Source organism: Asterias amurensis, chromosome 5 (genome assembly GCF_032118995.1).
Source record: "Asterias amurensis chromosome 5, ASM3211899v1".
NCBI classification, from domain to species: domain Eukaryota; kingdom Metazoa; phylum Echinodermata; class Asteroidea; order Forcipulatida; family Asteriidae; genus Asterias; species Asterias amurensis.
In genome coordinates, this window is record NC_092652.1 from 1,595,226 (window position 1) to 1,612,513 (window position 17,288).

Here is a 17,288-nt window from a genome sequence, read left to right on the forward strand (position 1 = left end):
GAGACAAAATAAAAACCTAGAACTTGACCCTAGAATAAAAATATTCAATGACATTTCTACCTTTTGGTAGTAACAATAATGGTAGTACATGTATTTTATAATTTTACAGTGCAAGCTTTTCATAAAATTATCACAAGCCTATAACACATTTTCAAATATACAAAATGGAAAAGAAATGTGAATAAAGAAGACTGGTCACCAGGCCAGTGTTCAAACCACAGTATGGGGAAATGTCACTCCCGCAAACAAAAAGCTAGTACATGCACAAGTAGTAACTATATTATGTAAGCCTAACCCTAACTAACCCTGCTAGCATCGGTAACATTTTAAGTTAATTTGTTCAACTTGCTACTAATATATCTTTCTGATGTATTATTGGTAGCCATCACAACCAGTTCAATGGTATAATGAGGTTCATTAATACAATCAATAATAAATTAACACATTAAAAAATAAATTATTATTCACATCAGAAAAGGAAAATAATTGAGGATTTTAATAAAGTAGGCTGCCCGTTTTTAGAAGCACACACTGCTGTACAAGACCATTTATACCAGGCTAGTTTAAAGGCAGTGGACACCATTGGTAACTACTCAAAATAATTATTTGCACAAAACCTCACTTGGTAACGAGTAATGGGGAGAGGTTGATAGTATAAAACATTGTGAGAAACGGCTCCCTCTGAAGTGCCATAGTTTTCGAGAAAGAAGTAATTTTCCACGAATTTGATTTCGAGACCTCAGATTTAGAATTTGAGGTCTTGATATCAACCATCTAAACGCACACAACTTCGTGTGACAAGGGTGTTTTTTCTTTCATTATTATCTCGCAACTTCGATGACCAGTTGAGCTCAAATTTTCACAGGTTTGTTATTTTGTGCTTATGTTGAGATACACCAAGTGAGAAGAATAGTATTTGACAATTACCAATAGTGTCCACTGTCTTTAAAAGGTGAGGTCTGATATGTACAAACAACATACAGGTTACGACATATTCAAAATAATTAATGCTTCAAAGTATCAATTGACAAAACATGTTGTCTATTAACTCACCTGTTGATGAAGTCGATTGCTACAGCTTTAAGCTGATCTGCACTGTGTAGGTCCGCTAATACTAAGACATCAGCTACATTCTCAATGACTAGGTTAGAACATAATGCATCCTCACACATTACTTTCAATCTCTCAAGAGCGTACTGTGGATGGACAGAAAGATTCAAGATTATGAATATTCATTGTCAAGAAACATGGAATTTAAGAAACATAAGAAATGTTGAATTTGAGCTACATGTACATTCTCAACGACTTGATTAGAACATAATGCATCCTCGCACATCACTTTCAATCTCTCAAGAGCGTACTGTGGGTGGACAGAAAGATTCAAGGTTATGAATATTCATTGTCAAGAAACATGGAATTTTAGAAACACAAGAACTGTTGAATTTGAGCTACATGTACATTCTCATTGACTAGATTAGAACATAATGCATCATCACACATTACTTTCAATCTCTCAAGAGCATACTGTAAATGGACAGAAAGATTCAAGATTGTAAGTATTTATTGGAAGTTGTTTTCCCTGTGTACAAGGAGAATAAATGGATGACAACAAGATTCAAGATTATAAATATTGATTGTCACGATAAGCAACATGGCATTTATTAGGGGAGTGAATGTAAATAAAGGACATAAAAAACAATATACAGCAGGAGTTTAAAATAACCATATGACAGTGATTGAAAAGGATGAGGGTAACAGGTTTATACAAATATTTTAAATATTTTAAAATGCACACAATTGTTTTGACCAACTACTGTTAAAAGGGTTAGTTGCACTAGGTAGAACAAAATTCTTAAATCTTATAATAATAATAATAGTTTATTGCATTTCTTATGCACCATCTCCGTCAGAGCTGAGGATGATCGAAGGCGCAAATTACACAAATATTTCATAAAAATTACAGCAAATTACAAACAATAAAAATTGAAAAGTCCACACAGTGTCTTAAGACATAGTCGACAATAAGATTTTCTGCAGCAGCAGGAAAGACAGCTGCAGCTTTCTGAACCAAGACTACTGCAGCAGTTGATTCAATACACTTTCTGCAGCAGGAGGGTCAACTGCAGCTGCTCGGACCAAGACTACTGCAGCAGTTGACTAACAGCAAGGACAAATGCAGCTGTTTGGACTGAAAAAAAGCAACAATTTATTCTACAAGACATTCTGCAGCAGCAGAAGGCACAACTGCAGCTTTCTGAACCAAGGTCACTGCAGCAGTTGTTTTGGTATCACTTTCTGCAGCAGCAGGCCCGACTGCTGAAGCTATAAACGTACCTTATCTGCTGCAGCTAATAATTCATCAGCCATCTTCTCTAAATTGGGCGCCTTCCCTGTGTAAATGAATCTTAAAATCTCGTTCATGACTTCTGGTTCTACGTCGGTGATTTCTACTCTGCCGTGTTTCTTCTCCTCCATCTCGTGCTCAAACATGGCGTTGAAGACGGGTGAACGTGCTGAAAATTAAAGAGATAGCAAATGGGTAAGTATACTTTTAAATAACAGAAAAAAAATGTTAGAAACAGCTTACCAACCAAAAGGACCTATGGTATAAATGCATTAATGGCTTGACGTTTAGACCCTAGCAGAGTCTTTCTCGATAAATGACAACGCAACAAACATGTAACTAAATGTAACATGAGCAGTGAAGTGGAAATACATGAATAGAGAGAGAGTCTGAACTTTTCTGATCTGTAAATACGTTAATCTGACATGCAAGAAGTCCACTGAAAAAACATAAAATCTTATGATGGAAAGTTTGTTAACAAATTGTGAAAAGGAATTCTATGTAAATGTTTGCAGACTTTCCTACAGAACCTCCATCCATTATTTCTGGGAAGGAAAAAAACACAGGAAAATCACAGCTTTAAAAACTTGTTTTAAAAACAACTAGGATATCTGAGAAGTTGGTCATGTTCAAACAGTATCCATTTATTGGCATGTTCTCAAAGATGAAGGAACACATGGGGAGGGTGTGACAGGAAGCACAAATTGAAGAACGCAAAAAGGAAACCAGACAAAGAGCGTCTAGTCTCCTCCTCCAGCCGTTCATGTCTGGGGTTTTTTACCTGCAAGGATGGCTTTATGCGCCAGGAACTCTTTGCCGGTGACACATAACGTGACATCGCTGAATGTTGTTCTTTCCCACAGCGAGCTCAGATCGTCTGCTAACCGGCACTCGGGGACTTTAAGTTGGGCTTGACTGGACTGCCCGGAAATGTTGACTGTTTCTGCAACCACGCTTACCTACACAAACAAAATAATAGGTTCTTGTTTAATGTCTATGCTTTCCCCCGCCTACCAACAGACAAATACACAAACACACAAACAGACAGATGAACAAACAACTCTGTGGTTATTCCTTTTAAGGAAAATCCTATTCTTCAACACTGTTTAAAAATCTGTGTCTGTGTGTGAACCTCAGTTCATACTTCCTGCGAATGCGAAAGTGATACAAATGTTGATGTCACAAATTCGCAAAGGATAATTCGCAGCAGTTAACTTGCGCTAAACTCCTTGGAATCATTCACTGGAAGAATGAACCGGGCTTAAGTCCACGTAGTGTGCAAGTCCCTACACTGTGTGGACCTCTTTTGTTCTCAGGTCCACACTATGTACTTGACGCATTAAAACACGCCGACTCACCTCACAGAATAATGTGAGTTTATCATCAGGGAGGAGACCATTTGCTTCATCCATCAGGAAATCTCGTCGGATGAACTTCTTAAAGCCCCAGTCCTTGCCTTGGACAAACCGGTACGCTCGCTGGCTCTCTGTGGTAAACAGGGAGAATGAAGAAGTTAGAAACATTTATCCTTGTTTTAGACGGAACTTTTTTTCCTAAAAGATACTGTCGGTTTGTCATCTTAAAAACAGTGGAAACTATTGGTAATTGTCAAAGATCAGTCTTCTCACTTTGTGTATCTCAACATATGCATGAAATAACAAATCTGTGGTCATCGATCTTGCGAGATAATAATGAAGGAAAAAACACCCTTGACACTCGAAGTTGTGTGCGTTTAGATGCTTGATTTTGAGACCTCAAGTTCTACATATGAGGTCTCAAAATCAAATTCGTGTAAAATTACTTCTTTCTCAAAAACTATGGCACTTCAGAGGAAGCCGTTTCGCACAATGTTTTATACCATCAACCTCTCCCCATTACTCGTCACCAAGAAAGGTTTTATGCTAATAATTATTTTGAGTAATTACCAATAGTGTCTACTGCCTTTAAAGATACTGTTGATTTGTCATCATTGTTATGGCAATGATGATGTAGGGTTCTTGGATCCTTTGCTTTCCAGAATCTTTCTTTGCTCTAATGGACAACTAACTACAGGGTCAGGGAAGAGATTGAAGTCATGAAGCCAAATGGCTTGCATGCCTGGGTTCCCCCTTATTCGAGACTCAGAACCTCTCAGATGTTACAACTCACCAGAAATACATGTAAAACCTACATATTTGGACTCATTATGAACTATTTCATGCCTCTTTGATGACTGCTTTACTTCTTTCAAGAAAAGGTTTAAAGGAACAGAAAGGCTTTAGAAATTCCTGAGAATCATAGGCCTGGTGGGTTTGAAAAAATGGGGGGGGGGGGGCTTCTTGTTCATATCCCCCTCCCCAATCAATGAAAAACCTGTCAACGTAACAGCAGTAAAATTGATATTGCTTTTATTGTCTACCGTCAGCTTCCACAAAGCAACAACTTTGTCAAGACTCACCCATTGCTTTTGTTTCTTCTCTCTTGGCATTTAAAATGGAAAACTTGAACTTTGCTCTGACTTCTGCTTTATTACATGAGACCAGGAGGAGATAGAGGGACAGGTAGTCTTTGCTTTCCTCATCCAAACCCTTGGGATTCACTCTCAAACACCTGTTAATTAAAAAAGATAAAAGATTAACAAGCTATCTTTTTGTTTCCCTAAATGGTGACAGGGATCTTGTGACTTTTGGTTATTAATCCTTTCCACTGATTCCAATCAGCCCAACAAATAAAAAGAGCAGAAGCACATTTTCCAGGCCAGAGGGCCTAAATTCATAAAGTGTAAAATGGAGATTAGCAAATTTTTCTACTATGCGAAAACCAACAGGGAACCGGTCACAAGCAACACTTTACAAGATATTTTGGCTGGTACCCTTTTTCTGCTAAGCAAGATTTGTCTTTGCTAAGTAACTTTTTTATGCTTAACAGCTTAATGAAGTTAGGCCTAAAATGACTGACCACCCTGTACCGCATACCATTTGAGTTTGTCGTTAGCACCGGATGAGAAGGTGGAACTCTTGAGTACCTCGCCCATTTCTTCTCGACAGAAGCTGAAGTTATTGATGGTCCACATGTACGAAAATTTGACCACCTTCACCTGGAGCAAGAAGAGAAAAGAAAGGGACGATTTAGGAGGAGAATTGGGAAGTAGGGCGTTGTAGGGATGAATCTTACTGATGCTGCAGAAAGAAAGGGACGATTTAGGAGGAGAATTGGGAAGTAGGGCGTTGTAGGGATGAATCTTACTGATGCTGCAGAAAGAAAGGGACGATTTAGGAGGAGAATTGGGAAGTAGGGCGTTGTAGGGATGAATCTTACTGATGCTGCAGAAAGAAAGGGACGATTTAGGAGGAGAATTGGGAAGTAGGGCGTTGTAGGGATGAATCTTACTGATGCTGCAGAAAGAAAGGGACGATTTAGGAGGAGAATTGGGAAGTAGGGCGTTGTAGGGATGAATCTTACTGATGCTGCAGAAAGAAAGGGACGATTTAGGAGGAGAATTGGGAAGTAGGGCGTTGTAGGGATGAATCTTACTGATGCTGCAGAAAGAAAGGGACGATTTAGGAGGAGAATTGGGAAGTAGGGCGTTGTAGGGATGAATCTTACTGATGCTGCAGAAAGAAAGGGACGATTTAGGAGGAGAATTGGGAAGTAGGGCGTTGTAGGGATGAATCTTACTGATGCTGCAGAAAGAAAGGGACGATTTAGGAGGAGAATTGGGAAGTAGGGCGTTGTAGGGATGAATCTTACTGATGCTGAATCCATAATGGAGGCTATGACCACAGCTCCGGCTGTTGCTAGAGGGTGTTGCTAAGGACATCCTACACCTCAGGTCTCTTTTTTTTCATTTTTTTTTATTTTATGTAATTTTATTATTTAAAAATATAAAACCTTTAAATATTGATATTAACAGCCTACACCTAAGTTTTTTTTTTATTTATTTTTTTATTTTATTATTAATTTGTTTGATATTGATATTAATTTTGAAATGTTTTCCACTACTACACAAACAGGTACTTTCCCTACAACCACCCTGCCAGTTGTTGCAATACTTCTCAAAACCACCTACATTGTACAGGTCTGAAATATTCAATTACCTCATCTTTGTTTCCCCGCTCTATGTGGGATTGTGTATGTAATACAGGGAAATAACATGCAGTGAAACATTGCACTGTGCAGGGTCCAAATTAAATAGCCTGTATGCACAAAAAATTGCTGAGCACAAAGTATTTCTTAGCAGGAATATGTTACCAGCCAAAATTACATTAAGTTTGCATTGTTGTGGCTTGTGCCCCACTCAATTTTTGCTTAGAAAATAAATTTGTCAAGCAGTATTTTCTGCTCAACCGTGTCAACAGGTTTGGGTCCAGGGTGGCACTTTAAGCCAGGCACTTCAACTTCAAGCTTGATGCCACTGGACTCTTTCACAATGCACAATAATGAATTCCTAATTTGGCCGAACAAATTCCCATTGCAGACACTGAAGTCTTTATGCGCGAAGTCAAAGTAAACGTATTTGCTGTCAAAAGTGCAGAAATTCAGTACACATTTCCTAGTCGCAATGTAATTGTCCAGAAGGAACAATGTTAGAGAAGTACATGTACCCCTATTCTTATACGAGTGCAGTTCACTACAATTTGTAATACTGACAGTATTAAACAGAGTGCCTTACACCATGTAGAAGTTTCTTTTTCTAGCCATGAGTTTTGCAAACCTTGGTTGTCAAAATATGGTCAGCCTTTATTGCAAAGTACAACAGTTAGTTATTACCAAAGAGAATAAGAATACAGGCCCTCAATCTAAAATAGGAGACAATATTTGTAAACAAAAGAAATGTTTACATGTACATGTATAGCCCAAGCAACACAATCAAACCAAGAATGTGAGAAAAAGCAGTTGAAGCAATGGCTGTCATTGCCAAGACTTCTGTGCCTTTAAACAAAAACGGTGTCAAGTTTTCAAATTTTCCAGTAGAAACTTTCTTTTCCCTCAAGAAGCAACAACAAGGAAAACCACAACCAAGAGACAAAATGAACCTTCAGTTTTGATTTCCTCCCCGTTAAATCTCTGAAACAAGGCGCTGATTTTTATGTATACCGGTGGGAAATAATCAAAGGGAATAACAGAGAAATGTGAGGCAGCCTTGACTCACGTTCCAAACAGGGAATTTGAATTACACCATCAATCTACATAACACCGTAAACATTAAGAACCACACCATCAATCTATAGCGTAAAAATTTGTCATTTTGTAGATTGATAATGATGAACGTATTGATGATCATTGCTCTGCCATGCGGACACAGGGTGTCCTCATACGGTCAACTTGGAACGTGTGCACAAATGCACGTCAGGTCAAATTGAGAAATCCCTCAATTGATATATTCTCAAATACATTTTCGCTGTGACGGTTGGGGTGATTAAACGTTATTGCTTTATGCGAAGGCCCCAGGCACTGGTTTAATACCCGGCCAAGTTCTGCAGTGCAGGCCTACAATAACTACATCATAGTTTATGCGCACTCAATGCATACATGTAGTACTCGAACTGGCTGAACATGTAGGCTATTGTATATACATGTACATCCTAATGTACATGGGGTATATGTACCTCCATGATTGTACATTGTACATACATAGATTTTGATAAAGGTCCAGAACTCCGACAAAATGTAGCAATATTGGACAAGATTTGACAAGGGACCCTGGACACTCCAAAAAATATTGTCCTTTCACACGAGGTACATTTTGTAAAATCTTACAACCATGCTACCATTTAGCAAGGGACCCTTGCTAAATTGCTCTTGTGTGAAAGGGGCTTTTTAGTACATACAATGTAGTGAAGCATTAATTGGGATCTAACAGGCCTGGGATTTCATCTCTCAGAGGGTACAGCCATTTTCATTTTGCAAAGGGATATGAATTGTGCTTATATTTTTCAACATTATTTTGTGAATACAACTCTAACACAAGAATACATTAACGTTTATTGACCCAGTAAATCCAGGTCTGCTCTTTGTTTTCTTATTGTTTGGACTAAAACAAATGTTAACCAACATTCATCATGACACGGAAACACTGTCACTGTATCATGATCTACATCACATGACTGAACTTGGCGGAATACCAATGTTTGTGGAAAAGAAACCCTCAATGCATGGTGCCTTGAAAATAAGGGTAAAATGTTTTGGTTTTCCTTGCCACAAGATCACAACGAAAAAAAGGAAAAAGATAACCATAATGGTGATTAGGTCAAATTTCATAAAACCAAGCAAGCACAGAAATAAGCTTAGCACAGAATAAATTTTGCTACCAGACAAAATATGAAGTTTACATTGTTACGACTAGTGCCCTACCTTTTTATGGTAAATGCTTAGCAAAGAAATTTGTCAAGGAATACTTTCTGCTTTTATAATAACATCTTTTTGAATTTGTTATCACGCTGATAATAAGAAGTTGCACTATATATTTGTACTAGGGCCAAATTTCATAGAGCTGCTTACAATGTTTGTTGCACGCGCAATCTTTGCCTGGTACTGTTACCTGATAATTTTTGCATAGCATAAAATCTTTTTGCGTATGAAATTGGGCCAAGTGTAAAAGAGTGTAAAAGAATACCCCAGAAAGTGTGTGCCTCTCTTCTCGTTCAGTATTTGAATACAGAAATGTACATTTCGTACAGCGCACTTCATACTGCGAACTTGCAGTTTAAACTAGAAATGCTATTGCTAAATGCTTTCACCTTCAACCGCGTGTAATTAATTGCTACACGTACACATATAATTTCCCAGATGGGATTTTGCAAACCTTTATACTGAAGAGGGAGAGAGATATAGGTCAACCTGCACAGTCCTTGAACTTAGCGCTATGAGGGGGATACATGTAACTAAGCCTTGTATTGAAGGGCGCTAGTAAAAGTGTACAGAAAGAAAGTAGACGTTCGTTGAACCGTGACACAAAAGGGCACCGAAGCATTGGCCGATCAACATACAGATTATATTAAACTTGTATTGAAAGTTTTATGTAAAAGTCAAAATGTACAGTGTACAACATGTACTACAATTATTTAAAGTAAACATTTCTGACAGAAACGATTTTCAGATTCAAATATTTCTGGATAAAAAAAATTCTTTTTTTCATTTATAACCACAAAACTCGTAGGTGAAATGATTCTAAAAATGCTTTAAACAACAAAAATTTCGGTTATTTTAAATGCTTTATTTCCATGAATTGTAAGTCTATTTACCGCACCTTGCCTTTAATCTACATGTAGGCCTACATTTTACAGTACAGAAACTGCACCTGAACATATTTTAGGCCTTACTCATTACATCGATGTCTAGCACCTCATCGCCTGTCTACATCCATGACATCCGTAGACTCAATCAAATAAATACGCGCTGTTTCGTGTCTAAAAATAAACTGATTCTATAATCTGACTTTTGAAAACGCTGGACACGTCTGCAAACTGTTGACTTTATGCTATAATACCACACTACGCTGCAATTTTATCTCTTTAAAAAGATGACAGAAATATTAAATTACATCTGATGAAATTTCTGCACAGTTTCCTTTGATGTTTTGCTATGAAATTTGTATAACCCCATTCCACTTCAAAACCTGTTAATGTTCAGATGTCTACGAATCCCTGCAATGACATGGTCACTTTGAATGCTACGATGGCTTCCAAATAATAATCAATGTAACACTGGCAATAGTCTAGTCATTTTAGCACTGGGCCAGCAACCCTTCCTTGAAGCAATTCTTGCAGTTCAAGCCATAATACACTTTCATGCTCGCCGCTGTTTCCACTCCCATTTGGTGAATAAGTGACCATTCATTTCAAACTCTGATAATATTGATCTTGTTTTGGCTTTCAATATTCCCATAAACTTGTTTAATTTTTAGACGGAAGTCGCCCTTATGAAATAAACCAAATTGCCACTTCATTGATGAAACTCCCTATCTGATCATACTTTAGAAAAATCATAACACGCGTCGGGAAATATTTTCTTAAAAATAACAACATAACAAAAAACACAGGCCAAATGCAAGCTCGTTAGCCCTTTCTGCTGCAATGAGAGTACTGGTATTTTTTTTGTTTCATTGTATAGGGAAAGCTAAATTGGACAATCAGTTTGACTCAAACGATGAATCAATTTGACTCAATCGATGATTGGGGAATATAAGTACATTTAAAGGTCATCAGGAGATACAGCAAAGTTGCAGACCACATTAAAAGACACTATTGGTAATTACTCAAAATAATTACTAGCATAAAAACTTAATTGGTAATGAGCATTGGAGAGCTGTAGTCTGATGTAGTATAAATTATTGTGAGAAAGACAACATTTAAAGACACTATTGGTAATTACTCAAAATCATTACCAGCATAAAAACTTAATTGGTAATGAGCATTGGGACCTGTAGTCTGATGTAGTATAAACTATTGTGAGAAACAGCTCCCTCTGAAGTATGGGTAACCAATTAATATTCTTCATCCCCGATGCAAATTTAACGTCCTTTAAAGGATTTGGTTACCTTTTCAAAATGTCCATATATTTACATTAAACTTACAGGGTTTGAAGATAATGATAGTGGAAAGCTTCCCTTCAAATATTACTTACTAAGGTGCTGTAGTTTTTGAGAAATGAGTAAAACAATGTAATACGTTTGTAAATGATTAAAATAATTTTCGTCTCGTGAGACAAAAATTATTTTCATGACATTGTTTTACTAATTTCCCAAAAACTAGAGCACCTCAGCACGTAATATTTTCAGGGAAGCTTTCCACCATCATTATCTTCAAACTGTGTAAGTTTAGTGTTAATCTGTGGACAATGTGTTTTTTGTCCTACAAAGTTATATAGACCCTTTACATGTATTTAAATTATAAATTTGTTTACCTGTGTGTAGCACCAATTCTCTGCCACGGGGCAGGACATTTCTGCAGGCGGGGGACTAGGGGCCCGTGACGTCGCCAGCTTGGACTAGTTATTCAGTCACAAAGAAGAAAAAACTCAACCTGTGGATAAATACACATGAAAATTGAATGCGTTACAAAAAGTCTGATTAAATTTCATGGTCTGAAATCTTATTGTTTGGCACCCCGAGGGTTGGGTTACAAATGCAGTACATCTGAAAAAGATAATTTGAGAGCCTGGCTTAGCTCTGAGCATTTGTTCCATACTCATACATGTATCAATTGATTTTCATGAAGAGCAGTTGAAGCTTGACAGTCAATTGCACTACAAAATGACAAACAACATAAATCAGCCAGAACCAACACAACTCATAAAAGCTAAATTTTACATTGCCGCTATCCCTACGCACTATGCCACTTCTCAGCATGACAGTACTTGTATGTTTGCTGTTTCTCTGAAATAAAACCGACATTAAAATACAATATAGGCCTACTGGATAAATGTTGAATAACTTTGGGTTGAATACAAAATAATTTACTAGAACCTATGCAGTCCGGATTCACATGCTGACGCCCTCCCAAAGGAGCTACACATATCTACAGCATTTGTAGCTTCACATTGTATTTGGCAGTCCCTGAAGAAGCCATGTTAACAGCCTTTATGTCTGAAACTCCGTCAGAGTTGAGAAAATAACACTTGAAGACCTCCAAAACCAAATAGGCTTACCAATTGAAGCCTCTATTAATTTATTAAGATCCCACACAAAACGGAAATTTGAATGTGTCGTTTTTCATTGTTCCATACTGAAGTACACCCTTAGTTGATGAAATTTTCACAGATTGATTGTAATACGTAAGGTTTTGATTACAGAACTGAGTTAGGCCATAGTTTACAGACAATGGGCCAAATATTGTTCAAGAAAAATCCATGGATCAATTTTCAGAGAACATCTTCAGAGAAAAAAATATCTCTCCGAACTCATAGCATTTTGTTGATCTTAATTTTCAATATCAGTCCGCCAATATAACTCATCCGGTGTCAATGATAGAGCGGTCACTTGCATGTAACACTGGTAACCCCCAGCGGGGCACCAGCACCCGGAGCAAATTGCTTCGTGATTTATGGCATTTTCATTTGGCTGGCACCTCATATCGAGAGAGTGCACTCTCACAGGTCTCTGGAGTGGAGCCTTGCTCGGCCCGATATCCATGGACTAATGAATGATACAGAGGTCGCTGAAAGAATAACGTAGAGTGCAGGGACCATGCTAGCGGCTGACGTTGGTACAAGTGGCATGACCAGTGAACTCTAAATCCTGGTTATAATTGGCATTAGCTTGGGGAATGTAGATAGCAGGATGACATGCTTTAGAAGATAAATTGTTAACAGGCAAGATTTATTGTTGTGAACAGGTTTGTAGATTGTGTAATAACAGAACCCCTACCCCACCCCCCCCCCCCCCCCCACTTTTCTATTTTTAGTTCAATGCACATCCAATAATCTAATTGACAACTTGAATTTTTACAGGGCTCTTTGACACAATAATAATGATAACAAACTGTACTTGATAACAAACTGTACTTATGTATATATAGCGCCTCGCACAAAAGTTCTGAGAGCATTTGGAAAACAGACCGGAATTGAATAAAAAGGTACAAAATGTGTCGTGTTTTCATCAAAACGTAAGGTCACTAACAACTTTGTTTAATATATATTTTTTGGGGGGAGGGGGCGGGGTGGCACTTTAAAAATGTGTTTGAGCAGTGAGTTGCAGCAATAAAAGGCAACAATACATTTAGTACATATTTTCTTTCCATTCTCAGCCTCATAGACACAAAAAGTCCACTCTGGAGTTTCCTAGAAGAAAAATAACTTCACAATCTCGATCTGGCCAAAGTCCGCAAAGAGGAAATGGAGATTATTTACACAATTACACGTAGTTGAGACTATTCTCTTTGGTTTACACGCACACTCAGAGATCTATCGGATTTCCACTGAGGGGAGTGTACTTTTTTCCTGATGGATTGTTCATAGAATTGTCCGAGTCATAAATTATGTCTTCGTTTAACAACTGGGCAGGGCCAGGCTAGAAAGGATCAACTGAACCATGACCAACATTGCAGCACCATTAATAAATAATGACAACAGCAGAGGGAATTGAAGCCTAGCATCATCCTTTAGAGACAGTTGTTTCAATATGAAAGCTCGCTGATTATTAAGTTTCAAATTCTCACCAGCTGAAATTTTGTTGATATCGTGATGAGCTCTTAAAGACGTTATAAATCACCAAGTGGTTATTTCAATTGCCACAATACAATGGAAATTAGCACACACGAAGATCACGCACAAAATTACCACAAAAAAACCACAATTTTTCGTCATCTTTAGCATACAATTACATTGTAGGATCACCTCATAATGTTGGGAGATTGGTGTGTTTAAAATTAAACCTAGTTTAGACATGTTAGAGGAAGTGGTTAGATGACTCTACAATGTACAATACAGTGTACATGGCTGTATAAGCTTACTGTGTGTAGCTTGTCCAAACACACAAAACTTGAATGCTGCCTAAGTACAGACTGATTTCCATAAAAAGTTTTAAAACATTATCAGTTAACAGAATCTTTTTCAACTTCAAAGTCACAGTCATGACTAGTCAGAAAACTGATTAACGCATTACAAAAATTATTGAGTTGAGTGGGGGAAAAAAAAACTGCGCCCCCAAAAACAGTTTGCAGTACACTGTACAAACAAAGTATACAAATAGAGAGTGTGTCATTGTCAAATCACATCGCATTAAATCACATAATTCACCTGATGAGAAAAAATTACATTAGCCACCACATTGCCACTGCTTTTTTAGTCACATAATTAATTGCATGTGCAACCTGCCAAAGATGTTGGTTGTAAGTGGAGTCCATTGACCTATCCCCAGAGGGGGTGAAAGGCACAGAATATAATGAGAGACAAGTGCCAGGTATCACTACAGCACAGCAGGACTCCACAACCCCACCGGCTGCACTTTTTTTTTTTCTTGTACCGCAGAGAAGCTAAACAGAGCCGCTTGCGCTTCTTGCGTGTGCGGCGTTTGAGACACTCTCCTCGGCATCGGTGGGGTTGTCACGTCTCTAGCGGTACATGCGGCGCTGGGGCTTGAGTACAAGTCTGGGGTTAGTAACTTAGTATGACAGGGTTTATTAGCAGACGAAGACTCAGAAACAAAAGCCCCCCCGTGAAAGTACAGTGACTTTGTTAATGATGTAATTGTATGATACACAGAACTACACAATGAACCTTACAACATTGAAGAGCAGGTACATTTGTATGATGTAATTAGCACCTGACAGATGTACAATGCACACAATAAAAACAAAATGTAGGAAGGCCTATAATAAACTTAAGTGTGTAAGGTATTCAAAATAGAAAATAACACACATGAAGAGATACAATGTACACAATGCATACCACATCAAACCTGGGCCCAATTTCATAGAGGGATGCTTCAAAGCAGAAAACATTCCATTTTTTTTTTCAATTCAACTAACACTTATTTCCACAAAGGGTAATCACTTAATAAGAAAACAAAACAATAGATACAATAAAACTAATACGTGGAGGCATTACCCAGGAAGCCGAAGCTTATAAACGGAATGCCTTAAACAAACAAAAAATAGACATTTGTGCTTAACAATTTTCTGCTTAGCAAAAATAAACAAGATACCGTTTTTTATACTTACAATATATACAAATAATGAAGGACAGTTTTTACTTGTATTATATGTTAAGGCCTACAAATCAGAAGTCGAAAAATTCTACTGGAACATTTCAAGGCACCATACCACTGACCGGCATGAACAAGGGCATGGGGCAGTTCTGTTGCCTTCAAGAAATATCAAGCCTGATTTATTTATATATTTCAAATTTCCTCAAAACCTCAAAAGATTGAGAAGATAAAAAGATACAGTATACAGTATGTACATAGATTGTTAGTAATCTTCACCATTTTGTCACATTTTAATGATACAAAATGGACAAAGGTCCTTACTCAATGTGTTAAATCTTAAAGTTAGATTTGTTGCAGGGGCGAATTTTACTTGAAGTTGAACCAATTTTCCTTACAAGTGGATCACACCATGTACACATGTACATGTAGTATTGGTATAACCAGATAACGCCTGATTCTTTTTTTAACCCAGTGTCTGAACCCACATGTCTGTGTAAACTCTAATTCGATTTCACAACAGGGTGACCAGGACTGGTCTACAGTACATTTGATTAGCACAGTTTTACAATTCCCGTTCCAATAACCCATTTCAGAGCTGTGCAGTGAGTTAACCAAATATTTGATTGGTTTCTTATCTTTTCATGTAAGTACTGGGTCTGTTATCACAGAACTGCTCTTTTTTTTTTAAGCAGATAAACTTACCGGAATAAAGTTACCAGCCAAATTACTACATTGTATGTAGACTTATCATCTGTGGCTGGTATCCTGCCCATCTTTGCTAAGCAGGATGTCTTTTTTTAAAGCAATAATAGACAATATTGCTTAAAAACAAGTTTTAAGTTAAGTAGCTCTATTAAAATGGGCCCTGGGCACAAATAAAGCAAGTGTGTCAATTTAAATACTAAAAACGCAAAGTAATTCAAGTTGTCTCAGGCCTAGTGGCCTGCATGTAAAAACCTCAGGAAATTTCAGTGAGCATTTTGCACAATAGTTCAATGTCCTGCAGCGAGGTGCTCAAAGCCTTTATTGAAAAGAAAATCTCCCATGCTTTTTCTTTTTTTTTTGTATCAAAACACCACCTGAAAAAGATGGCGTTCTTCAGACAGAAACAATCCTCAAGGGAAGAAACATACACACAATATACAGTAGATATTAATTTTTCAATAAATTTTGAAGGTAATCCGTGTCTTTGACACAGTGGTGAATCATTCCTTACCTCAAGGTATAAACATGGTGAATGCGATACTGTACAATGACATGAACACTGCGTACATTTTAATTTCAAACACACTACGTATCAGTAACAAGTATGTATTCTATTATAAATTATATAGATGTTAAATTTGCATCGGGATAAAGAATATTAATTTTGGTTTTTACCCATACACCGATGTGTGTTAGCACTGTATACTCAGTACTTTCCCGAGTCCTGTGAAAAAATATCACAGGCATATTACTCGGGTGGGATTCGAACCCACAACCCTAGAATAAGTGTTAATAATAATATTTTTTAATATTTATTTGGGCAATCACATTTACAAGCACATATACATACATTAAAAATATTTAAGAAAACAAAGTAAAACAACAGTGGGGTGCCCAGGAGAGCATAAAAGTGAAAAAAATAGCTGTCGCCAAAAGGCGTATGTCTCCTAAAACCCTAAAAATACATTAAGGCAAGAGGGGGCATATAAAAAAGCTCAGAAGATAATACAAATCACTAAACAATTTAAAAAGGCAAACAAGCAAAGACATACACAGAAAAACACACCTAAAATGATATACGTAAAAAAAGCAAGTCTATACATCAAAATGGTTTAAGAGCAATACAACAAAATTCCGATGAGGGGACACAAATGAAATGACATTGTAAACAGGCAAGTAACTCTATCTAAGAGCAAAACTGCAGGGGGTAGAAAAATTTGAACAATTATAAAAATAGCTAAAAAAACTTCTATTGTTTGTGTAGTCAACCAGCTTTTACTTTTTTCCTCTTCAAATCAAACCAATGTGGAGAGGATTCATTTGTACAATCCTTCTTTTTATGCCACAAACAGCTTTTCCAAGCCCTTCTCTATTTTCAGCTCCCAAGATGGAAATGGCAAACCGTTGACTACATGTACAGTGTATTATAGTCTTTTTTATACTTTATAGAAAATTATAAGTAAAATATCCAATGTTTTCTTCTGCCAGTGTCAGCCTTTGTTTTTTGCGTATCCCTCCCACTGTGTGACTGTACCCTTTTACCATCAAGCCTTGTAAATAACTCATTTGACCAGACTTTTCTTTTAGAAGACCTTTAATAGCTCAGATTTCAAA

The 17,288-nt window shown here is 37.3% G+C and overlaps 1 protein-coding gene across 3 annotated transcripts in view; it reads right to left on the reverse strand.

Annotated features, from left to right (window-relative positions):
* LOC139937096 (speckle-type POZ protein-like) overlaps positions 1-17,288 on the reverse strand; it is a 33,887-nt gene that overhangs the window by 4,406 nt on the left and 12,193 nt on the right. For all 3 annotated transcript variants that reach the window (XM_071932094.1, XM_071932092.1, XM_071932093.1), the window contains 7 exons: positions 11,228-11,346; positions 5,299-5,420; positions 4,782-4,933; positions 3,703-3,830; positions 3,126-3,303; positions 2,335-2,513; positions 1,054-1,196 (listed from right to left, as the gene is read on the reverse strand). In XM_071932094.1, coding sequence (XP_071788195.1) covers positions 1,054-1,196; positions 2,335-2,513; positions 3,126-3,303; positions 3,703-3,830; positions 4,782-4,933; positions 5,299-5,420; positions 11,228-11,266 — 941 coding nt within the window. In that variant the 5' untranslated portion in view covers positions 11,267-11,346. The remainder of the gene's footprint in view (positions 1-1,053; positions 1,197-2,334; positions 2,514-3,125; positions 3,304-3,702; positions 3,831-4,781; positions 4,934-5,298; positions 5,421-11,227; positions 11,347-17,288) is intronic.